At 40.4% G+C, this 19,915-nt stretch overlaps 1 protein-coding gene across 4 annotated transcripts in view; it reads left to right on the top strand.

Annotated features, from left to right (window-relative positions):
• The window catches only part of ttc7a (tetratricopeptide repeat domain 7A), a 92,470-nt gene that overhangs the window by 40,739 nt on the left and 31,816 nt on the right, over positions 1-19,915 (top strand). For all 4 annotated transcript variants that reach the window (XM_088933534.1, XM_088933533.1, XM_088933538.1 and 1 more), the window contains 4 exons: positions 9,764-9,880; positions 10,676-10,776; positions 13,873-14,007; positions 17,531-17,733. In XM_088933534.1, coding sequence (XP_088789660.1) covers positions 9,764-9,880; positions 10,676-10,776; positions 13,873-14,007; positions 17,531-17,733 — 556 coding nt within the window. The remainder of the gene's footprint in view (positions 1-9,763; positions 9,881-10,675; positions 10,777-13,872; positions 14,008-17,530; positions 17,734-19,915) is intronic.

The raw sequence follows: 19,915 nt of genomic DNA, 5'->3' as shown, positions 1-19,915 counted from the left end.
TTGGCCCAGGTGCGAGTGAGTGTGTGTTTGTTTCTTTGTGTGCCCTGTGATGGATTGGCATTCTGTCCAGGGTATATCCTGCCTTGCGCCCACTGCTGCTAGGATAGGCTCCGGATCCCCTGCAACCCTGTATTGGATAAAGTGTTTAGGAAATGGATAGATGGATGTAACGGTTTTTCATAATTTGCATCGTGCCTTACCAGCTCTGTGGTTTATCATCCTGTACCACAATTTTCTCTCCTGTGGTTTCTGATGCTTTCCAGCATTTAAACAACACTTTAATTTGAATAAGTGTACATTATGAAGTGATGTATACAGTAGTACCCTGAATCCTGGAAGAAAGAAGAGTAAGGCAGGTGGCTTTCTGTAGTTTTTCAATTGACTGGGGCTGTTTGAATTCCTTGGTCTTAGCTACAGTAAATACAGTACATACTAATGGCTAATGTTAGACCCTTGCATGCAAGAAGCATCTTGCTCTATTTAGCTGTGAGACATGTCTCTTCTCCACAAGCAGTACTTATAATACAGAAGTACAGAAAATCTTGAACAAGGTGTCCTAATGTCCATTTCTTGTTTTTATTACCTTCTCTAGCTAGAAAATAAGCAAAAAAGTAATTAAAATTCCCTTGACTTTTAATTTTTGAATCTTTCCCCATATTCTTATACAGTTTAGAGATAAATAATATCTAAACCTTATATTTATTATCTAATAAATTATAAAGATGAAATAAAAATAGTATGATCACAGGCAATACAACAGTCATGGATTGAAGAAAGACTTTGTTAAACACAGACGCAGAATAGCACTGTGCTGTTCCTAACGAATGAATATATTGGCATGATCAGCTGCTGTAGAGGTCCGCCCCACCTGACTCCATGCAGCAGGGAGGGGTGCCCAGCACTCTCCTCATGGCTACAGATGAGGGTACAGTATGTGTCCCGTACTACTCAGGTGATTGCCCAGGACAGGGTTTCTAGGGGGTATTTAGTTTTTCAGTGTCAAGCCCCCTCCACAACCCCCAGCAACCTTGGCTCCAGATGTTGCGTGGAGGGGTGAACAGATGGCATTGTGCATGGCAGCTGTGGCCGGACCAGCCACATTTGCGACAAGAAATGTGCCCCTCTTCACCAGGGCAAGACAGCTGCCTGTCAGGGGGCTGTTCTAGAACTCGGAGCTCATGGAGCTTTGTCACAGTGAGCTCATATACAGTAGTATAACATCTGAGCAGAGTACAGTCAGGCTTCGTCAGATTTGTCTATAGTAAAGATTTGTTAAAAGCAATGTATTATACTTTTTTGTGTTCTTCTGTGTCCCTTCCTCATTCCTTATGTTTTTTAGGCTCCTCCAGTCTTTTAATAGTTCAAGTCAAGCAAAAAGACATCAATAATTTCATGTTTGTGATTGAAGGAAGAATTAATTACTTAAATTAAACAGAAAATGAACCAAGCATAACAGGATTTATTTATGAAAACTCATTCATGCTTTTTGTTAAATTAATTCAGTTATAATAATATCTAATAATAATAAAGTCCAGCTAGATTATATTTTGCTACAGCAAAAACTGTGACTCTGGACAGATACTCTCTGTCATTTGCACCTATTTTTGGAATTTTTTATATTTAATTGTTTGCTTAACTTTATATAGTAGAATGAATAAATCAATGTAGACAAAATCCTTTCAGTCTGTCAGTGCTTCAGTACTGTAATAGAAATATGTGTATTTTTATGTGAATGAAAGACATAAAAGATGAATTTTGCCCATTTTGCTAGACAGAGAGAAACAAGGGATTACTGAAAAAATGATCACACACAAACTACATCTAGAGAGTGTGAGTGTTGTGGCTTGGGGGAGGAAACTACTGTATAATATTAAGGGATCATTTATTTGCTTAAAAGTTGTATCTGACAAAAGATGCATTCTTTTTCAAGGGCTGGACCATACTGTACTAGCCCAGATAAAAGTGAGTTGCTCAGTAAAGCTCTGCTAATTTATTTGCCATTTAGGACTGCAGTGCACCACTCTTAACGATGAGCAAGCAGGTACCCCTCCACACCAGGCTCTGATGTGCTTGTCAGCTCTGAGTTTCAGCTCAATTAGGTCAGAGCACAGGAACGAGCCAGCCTGATGTAAGAAGAGCTTCATGTCTGACACAGGACTCTCTGTGCGCTGACTTGCTACCACCACTCTGCCTGCCTAGAATGGTAACTATAGACTGAAGTATATTTGCAGTCAAAAAAGTATTGATTACAAAATAATATTCCCTCAGGCTAATAATTAAAAAAATAAACGTGTGTTCAACTTCACATCTAATTTGCGAAATGCAATCCTCAGGCACAACGAGGGGACCTGTAGGATTAAAAGCAATGTACCTGTTGTGAAATTTGTTCAAGACATTTTGAGTTGTTAAACTTTATAAGGGAAACATTATCTTTTATTAGATTGTGGTTTGCACCATGCAGAAAGGGATGTCGATTTGTAGAGCACTCATCCTGGGAGCAGCTTGCCTGCTATGAAGCTGAGTATGCGAGGAATGTGAGGAGGTGTAATGGATAGATTATTGCCATATAAAAAAATGCAATAGGCTTCACACAGTTTCGCAACCTGCTATAAGCCTTGGTTTATTTACAAGGTCATTCATGCTTGAAAAATTGAGATATTGTTGACTTCCTGATATGCTTGTGCAGAATATGTGATTTTTGTGTGCAGTGAAAGCTCAGCATGCAGCCTGGCTGCTGTACTATACATAGAGGCAAAAAGAGAACAAGGAAAATGAGATTTTCTTCATTTAAATGCAGCTACAAACTGCAGCATGTTGATAATTATCGAAATGCACATACAGTATGCAGGTTTTAGTGATGTACACCTCCAGCACTGTGCGTGTAAACTAAACAGTTTACTTCCAGAAAATTAGAAAGTTCTTGGCTAGTTGCATAAAAAAGGAAAGTTTGAGTAGGCCAAACTATGGAAGTCCAGGGTGAAATGAAGCCAAGACACTAGAGTTAACACCCATACTCTTACATGGTCTCATGGGATCTTTCCTGACCTGGTAATCTGGACCTCAGTCTAAAGTTTAATTTGAAGGATAGCAGCTCCTTTCACAGTTTTCACAGTCACCATACTGGGGCACAAGGTTGATCTAGAGGGAAGAGTTCCATGTACTGGTCTGCAAACACTATTTTCAGCCTCAGTCTGATTTTCCTTTGAGGTCTCCCATCCCAGTATTGACCAGGTCCATACTTGTTTAGCTTATGAGATCTGGTGATATAAGGTTACAAGGTTATAAAGTTGTTAATAAATTGCTGGACTTGTCACCCTATCGGTGTTAAAGTGATAAGAGAAAAAAACTTAATTTTTTAAAGTTTTATATTGTCTAATATAACACACAGGATTATGGTCTTTGATGATTTATTCAGTGTTTGCAAGATTGCTCTTCTTTCTGCTATAGTGCAGAGATTGTAATTGCAGTGAACAGAATTATTTCAAGATACACTTTACCTTAAAATGCAACTAATTTATCTAGTGCTATGCAGTCATCTGTTTGAAATGGACACCATTGTATCCTTCAGGAAACAGCTGAAGTAGATTCTTAGATCTGTGATTTACCAAACTAAAAATTATAAAAGATGTGCTTGTTGGTTTCCTCTTGTTTGCAGTTGTTCTCAAACAGTCCAGTATGTCAGAGCATGCTCACTGTACCATTGACCTAAGTAGTCCACTGATACCATTTATCCAATTGAAGCACACAGGTGAAAATTATTGGATGTCCCTTCAACCTATGAGACAATGTCTGTCTTTTGGATGTACTGTATATCACTTGTCTATGGACAATTGTTAAAGGATCATTTATCACAGCAAGAATCTGCTTCAGAAACCAGTTGCTTCATTGAAACCCACATTAGATATCATAAGAAAAATTGCTTGTTTCAATTTGATAACAGTATGTATTCACTACTTGGCATTTAACCAGAAAACCATTAACAAAGTAACTTATTGTTACATAGGATCTTTTTGAGAATAAAACATATTGCTATGCTTTGGTCTTGGAGTTATTATATTTGACCAAAGGTTCATATTGTGACCCTTTATGTTAACTAGGGGGCTGCTCTTTTTAAAACCAAATTCAGCGTTTTACTTTTCTGCTGATCATTAACAATCGTTATCATAGAAACTAGAAAAGCTGATTCAAAAGGTTCCAGAGCTTTGTAGAGGTCACAAGATGTGGAAGTGCTGACCAGTGGAGATTGCACAGCTGTTGTCAGTCTGCATCTCTTTTACTAACAGACAGGGTGTCAGTTTGGTTGGCAACACACCAGTCAATTAGTCAGCCAGGCTGTCAATCCTTCAATCGGTCTGTGGGGTCTTCTCTGTCCTTTAGTCAGGTGTCATTCAGTCAGTCATTGAACATGTCAGTTTTTCACAGCTGGTAAAAATTGATCTGTTGCTCAGTCAGTTGTATCTCGCTGAATAAATAAGGGTCTTGCATTTCCTGGAAACTTGAAATCCACCTCAGAAAGAGAGATTCAGACATGCTTTGCCTGCTGGGTTTCACATGTGATAACGTTGTTTTACATAATGTTGAAGTTTCTGCCCCTTTCCTTGTAGCATCAAGTGGCTATTGATCAGGCTGTTTAACTTTCACACTGATTATTTTTTAGACCTCATTTTTTAGCAAGAAGCTGCACTTTGAATGGGAACAGTAGACCAAGAATACAGGATAGCTAAATTCTCCTGAATTGCCCATCTCCAGGACTTAACAAGTTAAATATATAGATTTATTAACAAATAGGATGACTCATGTGGTGGTTCAACATTATCCAGAGAGTTGAAAGCAGTGGTTTTGCTTCATGAAGTAACATCAAAGTGCCATGTTTCATTACCATAGCAGTCTATTCCATTGATAGATATTAGCAGGAACCTGACAAAATTGCAGGTTGCTTTCATAAAACTGTAATTACTCCGTAATTAGTGTATACTATATAAAGCAAGGCTAGCATTGTGTGGAGGCCATCAATCAAGAGGTGAACAGGAGCAGGCCACACGAGTGAGGTGAACTATGAAGTGCTTATACTAGATAAGAGTTGAGGAAAATATTCTTTGCACATTGCATTTGATTTTTGTTGACAGTCATTACAAATAAATAACATTGATAATGACTCACACTGTGTTAAAAACAAGGGCAATAAATCATTTCCTATATTGGCTGAGATATCTACTTCCTTCCCTCTTGTGAAGCACCTGTATGCATGATCTCTGCCCCAAATTAAGCTCTTGGTTAAATATCCTCATAGGTCACAACATTTATAAACTTACACTTTGGCACAATAATAACTAAAGTTATAACATGAATTTCAAGGGAAAAGAAAACATTGATTTACAATATAGGTCAAGCAGTCGCTCCTAAAATAAGATTATACATTAATTATTTCTGTTAAGAAAGTCCTGAAATCTAATATGGAATGTGTGGCTGTCTTGTAAGATAGCTTGTGAATGATTGTTTATTTAGACTGGAGATGATTCCGGTGTAGATGACACTCCCAGATTGCACATGGAGTTCTGTCTAATGCCTTTCACTTTTCAGCTGCACAGGAAAAAGTTGTAAAATGGGCTCATTCTCATAGTTTGAGCTGTTTTGTCATCTAGGCTCAGCCAAGATCAATAGCTCTCTGAGACAATCAGTCAGGCACCACTGTTGACACCTTTGACAGTCCCCCTGTCTGCTCATATTGACCCTGCTGTAGTCATTCACAGCCATCTGCCTCTTCTACTTCTGTTCTGAGTTCTCTGAATTCGTAACATATTCTGTTGAATGAAGGGGATTTATTTTTCATTTTTGACTACTTCAGAGTCTTTTTTGAGTTGTGCTGCTGAAATCAGCATATCCAGTCTGGCAGTAGGTTGTAACATTAATTACTCTTGTCCTGTCCAACCTGTTTTGAAGGGAATTTTGGTATGAATATAATACAGATCAGTGGTGGTTCAGTTGCAGAGTGCAGAGCTGTCTGGACGTCCAACGATTGTACTTTTGTTTATATGCTTTCCTTTATCTTGTATTGGGAAATATTTCCCATTAACCCAATGCTCAAGAGAAAGCCTTGAGGCTTATGTGAATGGGAAATATTTTTCTGTCTTTCTCCCTGTAGTTTATTGACATAATGCCCTTGCTAAGGCTCACATCCTTGAAGATCTATCCTTAAAAGCCTCCAGACATACCACACTGTTTTAGCTATCCTTTGGATCTTTTTGACTCCTTACAGAGGTTCCTTTCGCATGCAGTTTTGGGACTGGGTTGTGTCTCTTCCTTAAGAGAAACTTACAGAAACATGTATATGGTGCTGTGAAAAGGTTTGTCACAATATAATTAATGGAAATACAGTTTCCTACCATGATACCCTTGTTTACCTGGACCTGGTGTTTTCTTAAATAATCAAATGGGCTTCTTATTATCAGTTTGATGTTTTTGAGATGCTATGGTGTATAATATAGAAAAAAGTATATAATTAAGAATCAGTGTAAAATTTAAAATAATAAGTGAACCCCTAATTTATTTAGCATAATTTAGGGGGTGTTTAGAAATAGGTGGTTAACTAATTGGGTGACAAGTAAACAAGGACTGTCATGTCATGTCACAGTCAAGAGAGTTCAGAGGGTCTCACAAAAGACTAGTTGATGCTACAAAACTATTTCTAAACATAAGGGGGTCCATCCATTGCCTGTCAGACAGTTACTATTCAAGACCATGGTGACTCTACCCAGGAGCAGTTGTTCTGCTAGGATCACCCCAAGAGCAGCCCAAAAAACATCCAGGAAGTCACAAAGAACCACGGAGGAACATCTGTGGAATAGTTTCTGCAGACACCATTGTTGCTCAGTAAAAAGAAGATTGCCCCATGTCTGAATTTCACCAAAGAGCGCTTGAATGATCCACATGACTACTGGAAAAATGTTCTCTGGACAGATTTGTCCAACCACTGCTTCCAGCTATCAAGCATCGTGGTGCAAGTATCATAGTTTTGGCTGCTTTACTGCCTTGGGATCAAATCGTCATGTTATTAATGTGGCACTAAATTAGCAAATTATGGAGGTGCATGTCAGGCCATCCATCAAAAAACTGAAACTAAGCCAAAAGAGGGTCATGCAGCAAGACGATGATCCAAAACACACAAGCAGATCTACAACAGAATGTCCATAGAAAAAATGTATTGGCCATGTCAAAATCCATCCACCATTATACCCCATTGAAATGTTACAGCAGGACCTGAAGCAAGCTGTTCTTGCATAGAAACCCTCAAATGTCACCCACTTGAAGCCGTAAGGAAGGATAGGTCAAATTCCCTGAAAGCCGATGTGAGAGACTGATAATTATGAATTGCCTTAGGTTTGATAAAAAGGAATAGATGTGTAATTTTCATTTCTAAATTTAATCTACTATAATATAATAAATATAATCAGTATGTGTGTGTTGTGGAGAGTGAGTACTTTTAAAAATCTTCAAATATAAACCAGGATTAAATCATAAACACTTTTGCTGTGTTATAAGAGAGAAATCAATAATCACTGAAACACACTGTACAAGGTATAGTACTGTACATAAATGACCACAGATACAAAAGGCTTTAGCTGGAATAAAATGGATGCTTGTTTTGGAAGGGATCTGGGATCATCTGTTTAGTTTCCAAGGAGAAACTTCTCACACAGAAACTGAAGAGAATCATGCTTTTCAGTTTCTGCTAAAATGACTGATAGTGCTATCACTTTCAGCAATCTTGTTATCTACAAGGTCCACATACATCCGATGAAATGAATGATTTAAAATTTCCCTGACTGTGCACTGCTAAAAAGCTCCATACTGTGTTTTTTCTCAGTAGAGTAGACGGTCTCTTGATTGGTGAGCCATGTGCAGTATAAATGTGCCTATACATCATGTCCTATAAGGTAGTGTAATTAAATTAACAGTTCATTGCAAATCATAGAGATTAAGTCTATAAGTGCCAGCCGTTCTCTGCAAATGAGAGTTTCACCTTTTCAGTTATGAAACATCATTTCCTTTAGCAAATTAGCCATGTAAGCAAATTTGTGCTCTTTATTGAGGGCGACAATCACTATTAAGCAACTTAAACTGCTGTCTGATGTAGTGAAGTTAGATGCAGCCTGCCATGGCAACAGCTGAGCTACCGTGGCGACGCCTGACTTGGGGAATCTATTTAAAGAGACACAAGGCTGGCGCTGTGTTATCAGGATGGCACTGATCCCCTTGCACAATGGTAACTAAACATGAAGTGTTGTACAGAGAATCTGTCATGATGTATTATTATTATTATTATTATTATTATTATTATTCCTTACACTTATTATGCACTTTCCTGATCAGCTATCAGTGGGGAAGAACTATAGGAAGAACACAGAATTTTCAAGAAGAGATAGAGTATATAGGAGAATTTAATCTTCTCTAATTATGCTCTCTTTTGCCCTTATCATGGAGCTGCAAACCTGAAGTTCTAGAGATCTTGCTAGGTATAACAATGGGCAGGATGCACTCTTGCCTAATGAGCAAGAGTGTCTCAGGTCTCTGTACTCTCCATGGCATTTTTCTGAACCCCACTCTAATTACACTGCAGTGATGCTGGGCCCAATGGCACTATTCCATCCAGAGCCAGCTGCCTCTCTCCCTGTAAATCACACAGCATTGCAGATGCTTCCTGCAGCGCACGGCTACCGGTGCTCGTACGGCTGCTGCAGTGTCAGTGTCTAAGCACAGAGGGGTGAATGACTGTTCAGAATTTTATTAATGTTTTTTTTTATTGTGCATGATCATGAGGCACATCTCTGTTCTTGAGTGCAGTATTAATACCTCCCTTTCCCTAAGTCCTGATCTGAATTTTTTGAGTCTAGGCTAAAGTAATCCCAGATAAAAGTCGCCCTGCAGGGCAGAGGAGCTGGTATCTGCACAAGCAGATGCCCTACCTAAGGCAAGTCTTATATGTATAAGGATTGCATAGGATTTATAATGGATGCTGGAAATCCACTTGACGTTATACAGAGAGGCACTTCAGCAATAAACAATCTGCTCTCCTGTCATATTCATGTGGATTTTGGTTTGTAAAATGGAATACAAAACACTGATAAACAGGAAAACTTCAATTGTATATGAATTTAGTTTTTATAAATGTCATTACATTTTGCATACTGTGCATAAAATTTAAATTTTACTTTATAGCTAAAGAGATCATGATGCCCTCGGTGTTAAAATGGCAAGAACCACAGGAAAGAACCAGAAGAAAGAAAATACACTCTGCCAGTAGATATTTTAATATTTATTGGACTGTCTACAGCCTAAATAGAACGTTAAGAGAGAAAAATGTCCCCTGTCATATTTAAACTTAAGAAGATAGAATCTAAAACTGTACTTTTCCACTTTAAATTTTCCACTGTTCTTAATGAGGGATTGTTTGAAGTCAGGAATGAGGTCATTCTCCTTCATTATAAATGGTGATATGCACCAAGACCTTCCTTATGAAGTTTAGCATTGTGAATGTGCACAGTCTTCTTGCAGTTTTGCTATTCTTTGACCATGGCTATACAGTACCAAGCCTACCCTTTGCTACGGTGAGCCTTCACCACATCACTCTGCTTCATCACTTCACTGTGCTTTTCCACATTTTCCACTTCTCCCAACGTGGGGAAGTGGAAACACAGGAGCCTTTTGTAGGATCTGTTCGAGCAATGAAGGTGTCAGGGAGTGACCCCTATCCTCTGACTCACAGCTTGCTGTTCACCAAAGTGAAGCTGGAGGAGGTGCTGCTAGGACCAGAGGTGGCGCTGGAGACCTGCCAGCACATGCTGCGCCTGTGGCAGAGCTCTTTCGAAAGCACGTGCAACAGGTAAAGGGTCTCGGGCAGCTCTCGGGTGGGACAGAGGTGTGTGTCTGCCAGGTGTGTTTGTGTGCATGTGTGTGTGTTTATTATTGGAGAGTACTTTTGTTTGAGCAGAATGGTTTGGGGTGTCCATCTGTGAATGTATGTATACAGTGTGTGCAATGCTGTTTGAACTTGACAGAGGCTTTGGGATCCTAACTTGGCATTAATAAATGTCCCATACTTGGGTTATTAGGGCACAGGCTAAGAACGGAAAAGCCAGAAGATAAAATGGTAACTAGGCTGTAGTCTCCTGCACAGGCTGGCTAAAACAAGGTCAAGGTCATAAAGAGATGTACTATGTGAAATAGAAAACCTCTTGAAAGGCATCTGATTTCTCTTCCTCCTTTCCTTTTGTTATTGTTAGTAAACTATTTGCCACGTATTATTTGTGCTAATTTACTAGCTCTCAGAATAATGATGATGCGGCAAAATATTCATTATCTTCAAAATCAATCATTGTCATGATGTAAGTATGAGTTTCTCTTAAAGAGAAACACTCTGAGCAGCAACCCTCCTAAAAGCGATTTAATCTTCTTTTAGTGGGTTATTATCACAAATAGACTGTTGCTGGTTATGTTCTGACATGAACTGGTTTCTACTATATATATAAATTTTTTGTGAAAATATTAATGAAAACTTGCTGCCTGAAGAGACAGAGACAGAGCTACCTTCTGACAGAGTGGAGAATACTTGTTTTCCTGATGATTGCAGCGCAGTGTTGAGTGTTGATGATGATGGCTGCCGTTGTCTGTATTACAGTGAAGCAGATGAGGGCAGCAGTGTCCCAGAGCTCGTGCCCCCCAGCAGGGCAACTAGCGCGCTTCATCTCGCCCTGCCAGACTTCCAGGACCCAGAGACTGGTGAGCCTGTGGTTCCCTGCTACTGCCAACACCAGCTGACTACACACTAGCAGTGCAGACCTGCAGGGATATGTCAGCCCATTTTCTGTCCTATTCAGGGTTTTACTTTTCTTGTGTTCTTTAAATATGGGTGATTATTTTACCTACCATAACATTAGTAATATAAAGTTAACCTCAAATATTATAGAAATAAGCAGATCTGCTGGGGTGACAATACTAAATACTCTACAGTATATATAACAACTCAGAAGTTGGCACTACTTCTTCACAGATCTGTGGCAGTGTGTCCTGATAAATCTTATAGATCTGAATTAATCTGGTCCGAATAAGACTCTGAAAGTATGTCCTAACTCTAGGTGTCCATGCCACTTTAGCCCTGTGTAGTATAGCAGAAGTTGTACGGATTAGAGTTTCAAGAGCATAGGCAGTCCAGTCCCAGTCTGTGGGAGTGTGTCTGCTGTAATGTGACATCATGCAAGGAATGTGGACCCAGGCTGTCAGCCTTCACACTCCCAGGATCCCCAGCCCCCACCCCGAACTCTCCAGAACGTTTCTAACATTCCCCAACAGCTGTGCTGCCAGGCATGGGCATTTTTAGCAGTTGCCTCTAGTGTTATCAGATTGGCAGGATGATAAAGCATTAAACTCGTGACATTTCAGAACCCTGACCCAGTTGCATCCTCGCAGCCTTACAGCTTCTTCTTTAAATCATCCCCAGCCCCCCCCTCTTTCCGACATTCCCATTCAGGGTCACTTGTTACATTGCAGCTGCACCGAAACTCGCACACAATCTCAAGAATTGCCGTGTGCCTTTCTGCTCCCTGAGAGATCTGGACAACTGTGGGTTAGATGTGTCCAGATATGTTGGCCACATGTTTGGAAGCCTAATGTAGCAGCCTCATTTTTGTAAAGGTTTTAAATCATTCTGGCCATTTCCAAAGATCTACAGGGGTGTGTGGTTCAGCAGGAATGCTCATTGAAGGCTGTATATTCAGGGATCTGTGCTAATGGTCATTGGAATGTTTGACAAAAAACTCATTATGGCATTGTGTTGCATAACTCACTGGATCTTTCCCTACCCTCTATTTAAATTGTCCTATTTCCATAGAAAAATGGTCTGTTAAGTTTAGAGTAGAATACGCCTGTACAGATATACACTGCTGAACCATGAGCTGTGCTTGGAGGGAAACCAGTACAATTGTGCTGTAACAGGATTATTCTTATTAAAGACAGACTCATTGCGCTGGTGTATATTACAGATCAAGGTTTTGTTACCTTATGGTCTGCACAGTTTTACTTCCATTCTAATTAAGAGCTGATCAGAACAGTTGTTCGAGTGTGATCAGTCTCTATATTTACATCTCAAAAATCAGGAGTTGTGGAGGTACAGGTAACACTGGAAATGAAACATGTCTGTTTCAGACACCTATATTTAATTTTTTTTTTCTTGAGTGTTATTGTGCTGCTCTTTTTCTTGATCGTGGCTGGTTGCTAGGCAATACGGAAAGTTCAGCAGAAGGAAAGAATCTAAGAAAGCTTATCCATATAAGCAATCTGGGAAACGAACACGTGCAGAATGTTGGTAATAATGGAAATTGTATCCCCTATATTAACTGTAGTTATATTTGAAGTGAATTCTGAACTGGTTAGTACATTAATTTGGGATAACCTGTTATCAGTTAATGCATCTTCACACAACAATCCATGCACTGTATGAGGAAAGTAAGCACCTGTGTATGGTAGAGACATTAATTATGTTTTGTACTGCAAGCTCCACAGTGTCAAACAGGGGAGCATGCAGATAATGGAGAAGTGGCACATCTCTCCCTGTGTTGGCACAGCAAGTTACCCGCTTCTGACAGGTCCCTGGAGTTGCTGTCAGCCAGCTAGCGAAAACCCCTGTGGCACACCAACAGCTGTGTGCCACAGTTTGGGGAATCCTGGTCAAGCCTGTGTTTTTAAAGAATTCGTTCAATTCTTTCAAGCAACAAATGATGTTTTTTTGCTAGCTTATTTACATCATGGTAGAAAAGATCTCACGTTTCAGAGTATTATTTTCCAACTCAGTATGATTCTGAGAAAGGGTCCCTTAGGAAGTTTTTCTGTTTTGAATCACAATAAAGCAGGAATAATGCTGAGAAACCATGAATGTACTGAAGCTTTGGGTAGTCTGTTAATGCATGATACAGTGGGAAAACCACATCAAAGCATAGAAAAAATGTTATTTGAACAATTACGATAAGAATGGTTTAAGCAGTGGGCTCACAATTTTAAGTTCTATGAAAGGACAAGAGATTTCTTCACTGAGCCTGGACCTGCTTTCCAAAGGGGTGAAATACACAGAAAATAATCACAGTAATCCTGTCTTCTGCATGACTTTGCCTTTCCTTGGCCTGGGTCCATAACTCACAGCAGCTCTGTTAGCACCCAGGCCTCTCACTGAATGTGCAAGGCTGCTATCACTAACTGCAGATACTTGTCCTGGAATTACCACCTGCTAAGATGAAACTCAGCCTCAAGGTCTCTTGGCTTTCAAACCTGTGTAGAGATCACGCCAGGGCACACAGCACTCAAAACTGGCTTTAAATACTTGTTCACTCGGAACTTTTTCAAACAGAGAGCATGTGTTTTATCATTGCTCTCATGCCTTGTGATGGATGCTTTATTCGATGGGAAGCGAGATCAGGTTCTGAAAAAAAATAATAAACCCTTGTATGAACCAAATCTGGGCAGAGGCCTTGTCTACTATTCCAAACTGAAGACAAAATAATATTTTTGGAAAAGAAATTTCTTCACATTTTTACTTGGCCCCATGGATTTGGAAACAAGGTAACTGCTGCCAAGTCTGTCTTACCACCCCTGCCACCCTTGTACTGCCGTGGGAGATCATGTGAGTCTGCATGGGTGTTTGTGATAACAGGAATTCAGGTCACAAGTACCAGAGCAGTCAGGGGAAGAGATACTGTTTTAGATTCCCTTTCCCTCCCATTCTGCAGAGGCCTCCCGTGCCTTCTGAGTTTGGAAGTGGCCCTGTGTGCTTGGTGTGCTGCCGTGTCCCAGTGCGGAGAGATTAACGGCAGCCCTCTGTCTGTGCAGGGTCCCAGCGCGCGCCGTCCATCGCCGCCTCTCGCCTGGAGCAGGCCATGTCTGAGATGTCCGTCCCCAGCTCCTCACAGAAACAGGGTCCTGCCCAGGTCTGGACCACTCTGGAGCACATCTGGCTACAGGCTGGTATGTGTCTATTACAGAAGGCCAGCAATGAACTGCCCATATATTTCATATAGAAACTGATTTGTGTAAATCAACATCTAGAGTATACCTGTTTTGGTATACAGTATATATATTTTCTTAAGTGGGTGTCCATTGTACTAACAGTTCTACTGGGTTCAATCCTTTGCTATGTCTAATTTACCAACCTGCATGACCAGCTTGGTGAGTGCTGGCTGATTCCATTGCCCTGCGGTGGAATTGAAAATATAGTTCTCCAAAGTAAGCTTTATAGGTCATGTGCAGTACAGTGGCTTCTTTCACAAAGGCTGGCTGTAAAGCTTTATCCTTGAAGAAGAGTATTCATAACCTGTTCTTGTGTCTGTGGCAAAATTGCATGTTTCTGTGAAATATTCTATATCTTGAATTTTGTCGGGATTCCTATGTGTATCACTGGATCTCAGTCAGTTCCTTGTGACCTTTTACTTGACTTTCCCAGCCCTGGATTTGTAGTTCATTTGTCTTACAGTGACCAAGCAAGTGCTCAGGTCTTTATTTACTAGTCATTTTGCAGCACTTGAAATGTGACTAACTCACATGCTGGATAGGAATCAGTCATTTGGGTATGTTATGTAATGTACTAAGCAGGAGTCATAAGACGATAAGGGTGCAGGGTGCTGCAGTGAAAGCGATCCTGTGAATTGTGACACATTAATACTCACAATAACAAATGCGATGAGATGGTGATACAGATTAAGCTGCTAGAATTCGCCTCTCACCTCCACAAAACCACTGTCCTTATCTGTCTCGGGTTACAAGTCAAATGTACTCCCTTGCCTTCCACATCAAATAAAATGAAAAAGAAGAAGACACCAAGAAGCACAGAAGTCAGTGTGTATCTGAGGGAGGAAAACTGAGGTATTGTGAGAATCGCTACCAGCAAGAGCTTTTTTGGCCATAGCCAGTGTCATTGTTCCATGTGACCTTTCTCACGACAGCCTGTATGCGGACATAAAGTGAATTGCAATAAGAAACATAAAACTCCCAAACTGAGAATGTGTCTTTGCAGCTGCTAGCTCTTCCTCAGGTCATTTATGATGACAGGATGATAGGTTTATAGGCAGTAAAAAGGGATCTTGGCACAGATTGGGTAAGAGTCAGAAGGAGTCAGTGGAATCCCAGGAGAATCGGAACTTCTTTTCAAAGCCGAACTGTATCCATCACGTGTCCTTCACCCAGACCGGTGACCTGTACTGCCCCCTGTTGCTCTTTTACATCAGAGTAGCACTCATCACCACTCCTTACACAGCCAATCACATAGGCTTATTCCACAGCATTCCACTGTAATTGCCTTCTTCCTGTCCCAGGAAGTCACATCAGAAACCAGTACACAGCGTGCTCCCTGTTTACCAAGAGGTAATCTGAATTACTGAATGTGGTCCATATAAAAGATTAAACAGTACGCACCAACTTGTAGCTTGCTAAGTCCCCAGTGAGACAACCACAAGAAAATGGAATCATCTATTTTAAAAGTCGGAAACAGGTATACAACAAATCCTGCGGTCTTGCTTGGAAGACATTTTGTGTGCACCCTTGCTTTCCTCTTAAAAAAACACTTTCTTTCAGAGGAATGTAATGAATACACATTGCATTGCATGCCTATCACACAGGTCCTGGAATGGTTGCTGAGTGCTCCAGCCAAGACATGCTGTGTGAAGAGGGCTGTGCTGCTGACTGTACTGTCCTCTCTGTCCGCTGTCATTGGCAGAAGGACTAGGCTGCTGGGGAGAACTCCTGAACCCAGCCCAGGGCATTGCCTTGGCAGACAGCGGTCTTAGGAATGCCCTTATTTAGTAAAGAGTGTGATTAGTTCAGAGGCATAGCCTACTACAAGCTATGAGTGCTGGTGAGTGTGCATATGAATTCGTCATTTTGAGGGTGTGTGTGTTTTATTAGCCAGAGGATAAGGGGGTTTATTTTGCGTGAGGTGTTTGTCCTTGACATTTTCTTTCTGGACTAAACTGTAGTATGCCTATGGTCCAAACATTTCAGCAGAAGGCCAGTCCTGCATAAGGTATATTTCCAGTGTGGACTAAGGTGTAATCATTGTGCCTTTATTTTTCCAAACTATAACATTTTTGTGAGGTATTACATGCCAGTATAAGCCTTCTGAGAGTTTATTTGTCCCATACCCACAAGAATCACAACTCATTTCATAGAATAAACTATAACTGACAATGTACTTATCTCTGGGAGGATACCAGATACACAAGTTACACAACTACATACAGTCCTAGAGTGAAATTATCCCTTTGATTATTAAGTTTCTCACTTTTGGGGGGATCAGTTTGTCTTTCAGTGTGAAATAACTCATATTCTTCAGGTGTTCTCGTAGCTTGTCCTTCACTGCACAAATATCACATCCTTCCTTCAGCTTGACTGCAAAGAGGAGTAAAGCAAATCCATTCTTTAATGCCAAAACTGTGTACCAGCAGAGAATCTGGAGCAGCCAAGCCTTCCTGTCGCTGGATTGAATCTGTCACCTTGGCTTTTCTCTTTTCTCCCAGCAGAAAAGGGTCAAATTTTGACCAGCAATCTGGTGCTCCCACATGCCTTTTTTTCTGAATATTTCTTGACTCTTTGTTGGATCTGTTCACTGTATCTTATCTTGTTTTACTGGCATGGTTAGACCAGACTTGGCAGAAGATAAAACGTTTAGGAGCATGTCAGCATTTATTTTTGGTGTACTGGTGACTTCCTTTAAAAAAAAAGTTGTAAAAAGTTGAATTTGTGGGTTAGTTTGTATGTGAATATGGATGTGTAGTATGACAGTGTATATATACTACTGTTGCACCAAAATGATAAAGAACAGGTTTGTGTTGTAGTATTAAAGTGCTACTTTACTGCTAGATGCAATGTCCAACAAATTGAAAGAATGAAATGCAGTGCAGGACTCTGAATTGGCCTCTTATTATTTAGTCAGTTGAGCAGAAGAACATGAACTAATATGTGAGAAATTAATAAAAGCACGAGAAGAGGTAAAGCCAAATTTTGTGTTCAGTACTCTAAGTAGAATATAGATAATTCAGCAGAATCAGAATGAATATTATTTTGAATATTGAGGAAACTGCATTCCTTTTTAAATGGATCACAATTTTTCTTTTCTTCCTGCAACACCTAAGGTGAACATTTAATATTTGATCTTTTCTTGAGATTATCACTAGGACAAAATAAGAGCTAAGTCACAAAAAGTGATTTCAGAAGCTTGGTCTGGATCACTGAATGTATGACATTCATGTCTCTCCACTACAAACAAAAATTAGAAGTATTTATAACATGACATACTTTAAAATTCAGGTTTTACTCTACATTTATTTTCATACCGAGCATCTCGCCTATTTTTACCTTTATCTCATTTCTTTCTTTTTTTTCTCTCGCTTGTTGGAAATCACTTTGCTACTGTAGTTGTTCTAGGGTAGTGTTTCCCTTTGTTGAGAACTGGGTGAAACTCTCGAACGTCTGGACTTTCACTGACCTGTCCTTGCAGGGGAGCTGTTCGTGGCGCAGGGCCGGGTGAAGGAAGCGTCGTTCTGCGTGCAGGAGGCCGGGGCCCTGTACCCAGCCTCCTACAACGTGCTGCTGCTGCGCGGGAGGCTGGCAGAGCTGCAGGGCAACGCCGGCGAGGCCAAGACGTTGTACGACGAGGCCCTGACCATCCACCCGCAGGGAGCCCGCATCCTGCTGCACCTGGTGAGACCTGCTGCACCCCTGTACCGCCCGGAACGCGCTGCCCAGGAGCCAGGCCTGCCATTGCATTGCAATTGGATCTGTTTCAGAGGTTAGGAAGTGCAGGTTTTCATTCAAAAAGTACCAAAACACTAGAAGCCCAATATCCAATATTATTTAATCTCCACATCTCTGACCTTATTCAGGTAGTGCAACAAACTTAAAGCATGCATCTCCTTTTTGGAATCTTAAAGTAACAGTCAGCCTTAAACTGGAAATGGATCACACTGCCATGTGATGAGAGGCTTGGTCTGCCTGAATTGTAACCAACACAAAGTAAATGGCTGTTTCTGATATAGTTCACAATTAGATCTCCTTTAAAGGTATTTCAGTTACATAAGGTCTGAGGGAAACAAGGCAAGTGATGCAAAAGGAATTGTATTGCATTTGCATCCCACACATTTCAACACTATTTCTGTTTACTGCAGTGCAGAACCTCACACTTCTATACAGGGAAAGCATGTTTTTAAACTTACCCTTCACCTGGCTTGGCTTTGAGGTGATGGTACACACACACACCTGCATTGAACCCATTTCTGCAGCAACATTTTGATTAAAGCTTCACTGTGGAAACACTAAAAATGCTATGTTCTCAAAACAGTAGGTTTTCCAAAGCCAACTTTCTTTAATGCCATCGAGTGCCTGAAGAGGGTTATTGAAACTTTTCTTGTCACTTCATATGTGCTTCAGCAGAATGTCAACAGGGTATGGGGATGGGCGTGGGGCTGCTGTGGAAACAGTTTTTGAGCACTTAATCCTCTGTTACCATACCCCTTCCCTGTCCTCCAGAGAAAGTAGAGCAGTCTGCTTTCACCAGCTGACAGAGGCAACGGGGTGACAAGTGATGGGGTTGAAGTTATCAACTGTTGTCATGGAGATAAGCAGTGGCTTATCAAAATGTGTGGATAAACTCTGCTGAGAGAGGGCCAGGCACTTACATTTTTATTCTTTTTTTTTCTTCACCATTAGATAAACAATGAGCTTTCCTTGTCCTCACCCACTAATCTGCTAAAGAATAGATCTCTCAGTAATAATACAAAGTTACAACTGACTGCCCTGCACTTCTGGTGCCTCTTTGCACAATCATAAGAAAGTTTGCAAAATGAGAGAAAGAAACTGATACCTAATTGATCCTAGAATCTCAAAGTTGTTACCACAGACTTCTGGTAAGCTTCAAACACACAGCAAGGTAGTCCATTCCAGAGCAGAGCATGACCCATGAAGAAGATAAAGAAGTGCATGACATGTTGATCAGATAAAGTGAATTTCTGTTTCCATCCTGGGATTTGTGTACCCCTTTACTTTAGTGGAGGTGCAAATTCTGTAGGTCAGATGTTACATGCTTTTGAAGTCTTGTTTTTTTCTCCCTTTGACTCAGTACTTATTGAATCAGGAATAGACCTCAGGAAGTGTTAGGTAGCAGACTTCAGAAGCTTTGTCTAGAAGTGATGCATTCAGCTATAAATATGTGTTGGCAACTTCGCAGTATAATTGTCATACTGACATCCTGGGGGAGGCTTTGATAATGGTTTTATCGGTTTCCACGTTGTTATGTTAAGCTCAACTGGGAGACTTACTGAGGGGCCAATGGAGAAGGACTACCAGAATCTTGGGTCATATAGGGTTTCTTTATCGTACTTCATTTCCTATCAGTGCATATGTAATCTGGTAATACTCCTGTCTAAACTTTGCTTTACAGAATGCAGCAGCAGAACTGTTATTGTCAGATGCCTTAATCGTCTGATTATATATATATAAAAGCAGCAAATTACTGCTCAGTCCAGGCACAGCTAGGCCTCCGTGTTTCTCTCATACAATCCACTGCAATTTCATAAACACTGCTTTACTTTTTATTTTTATGGTATTAAAACTGCATGCCACTCAAGATAAAGATAACAAAAAATACCATTACAAAGATGCCCAAATACAGTATGTGACTGCAACATATGTCTGTTGCAGCTGAAGGTTGGCAATTGACATTATTAGGAAGTCCTCCGGTTCCAGCAAATGAGGTAGACTGTGGAATTTGGCATTTACATTATGAAAGCAGAAAGGTCAAGGTACCATCATTTCTCATGGCAATGAATAGTATGTCAATAATAACAAATGCAGTCGTCCACAAACCAAATTTTCAAAAAATGTCACA

This window comes from Atractosteus spatula, chromosome 15 (genome assembly GCF_055471065.1).
Source record: "Atractosteus spatula isolate fAtrSpa1 chromosome 15, fAtrSpa1.hap1, whole genome shotgun sequence".
Lineage (NCBI taxonomy): Eukaryota > Metazoa > Chordata > Actinopteri > Semionotiformes > Lepisosteidae > Atractosteus > Atractosteus spatula.
The sequence above is the reverse complement of the archived record's forward strand: the minus strand, read 5'-3'. Positions and strand labels throughout refer to the sequence as shown.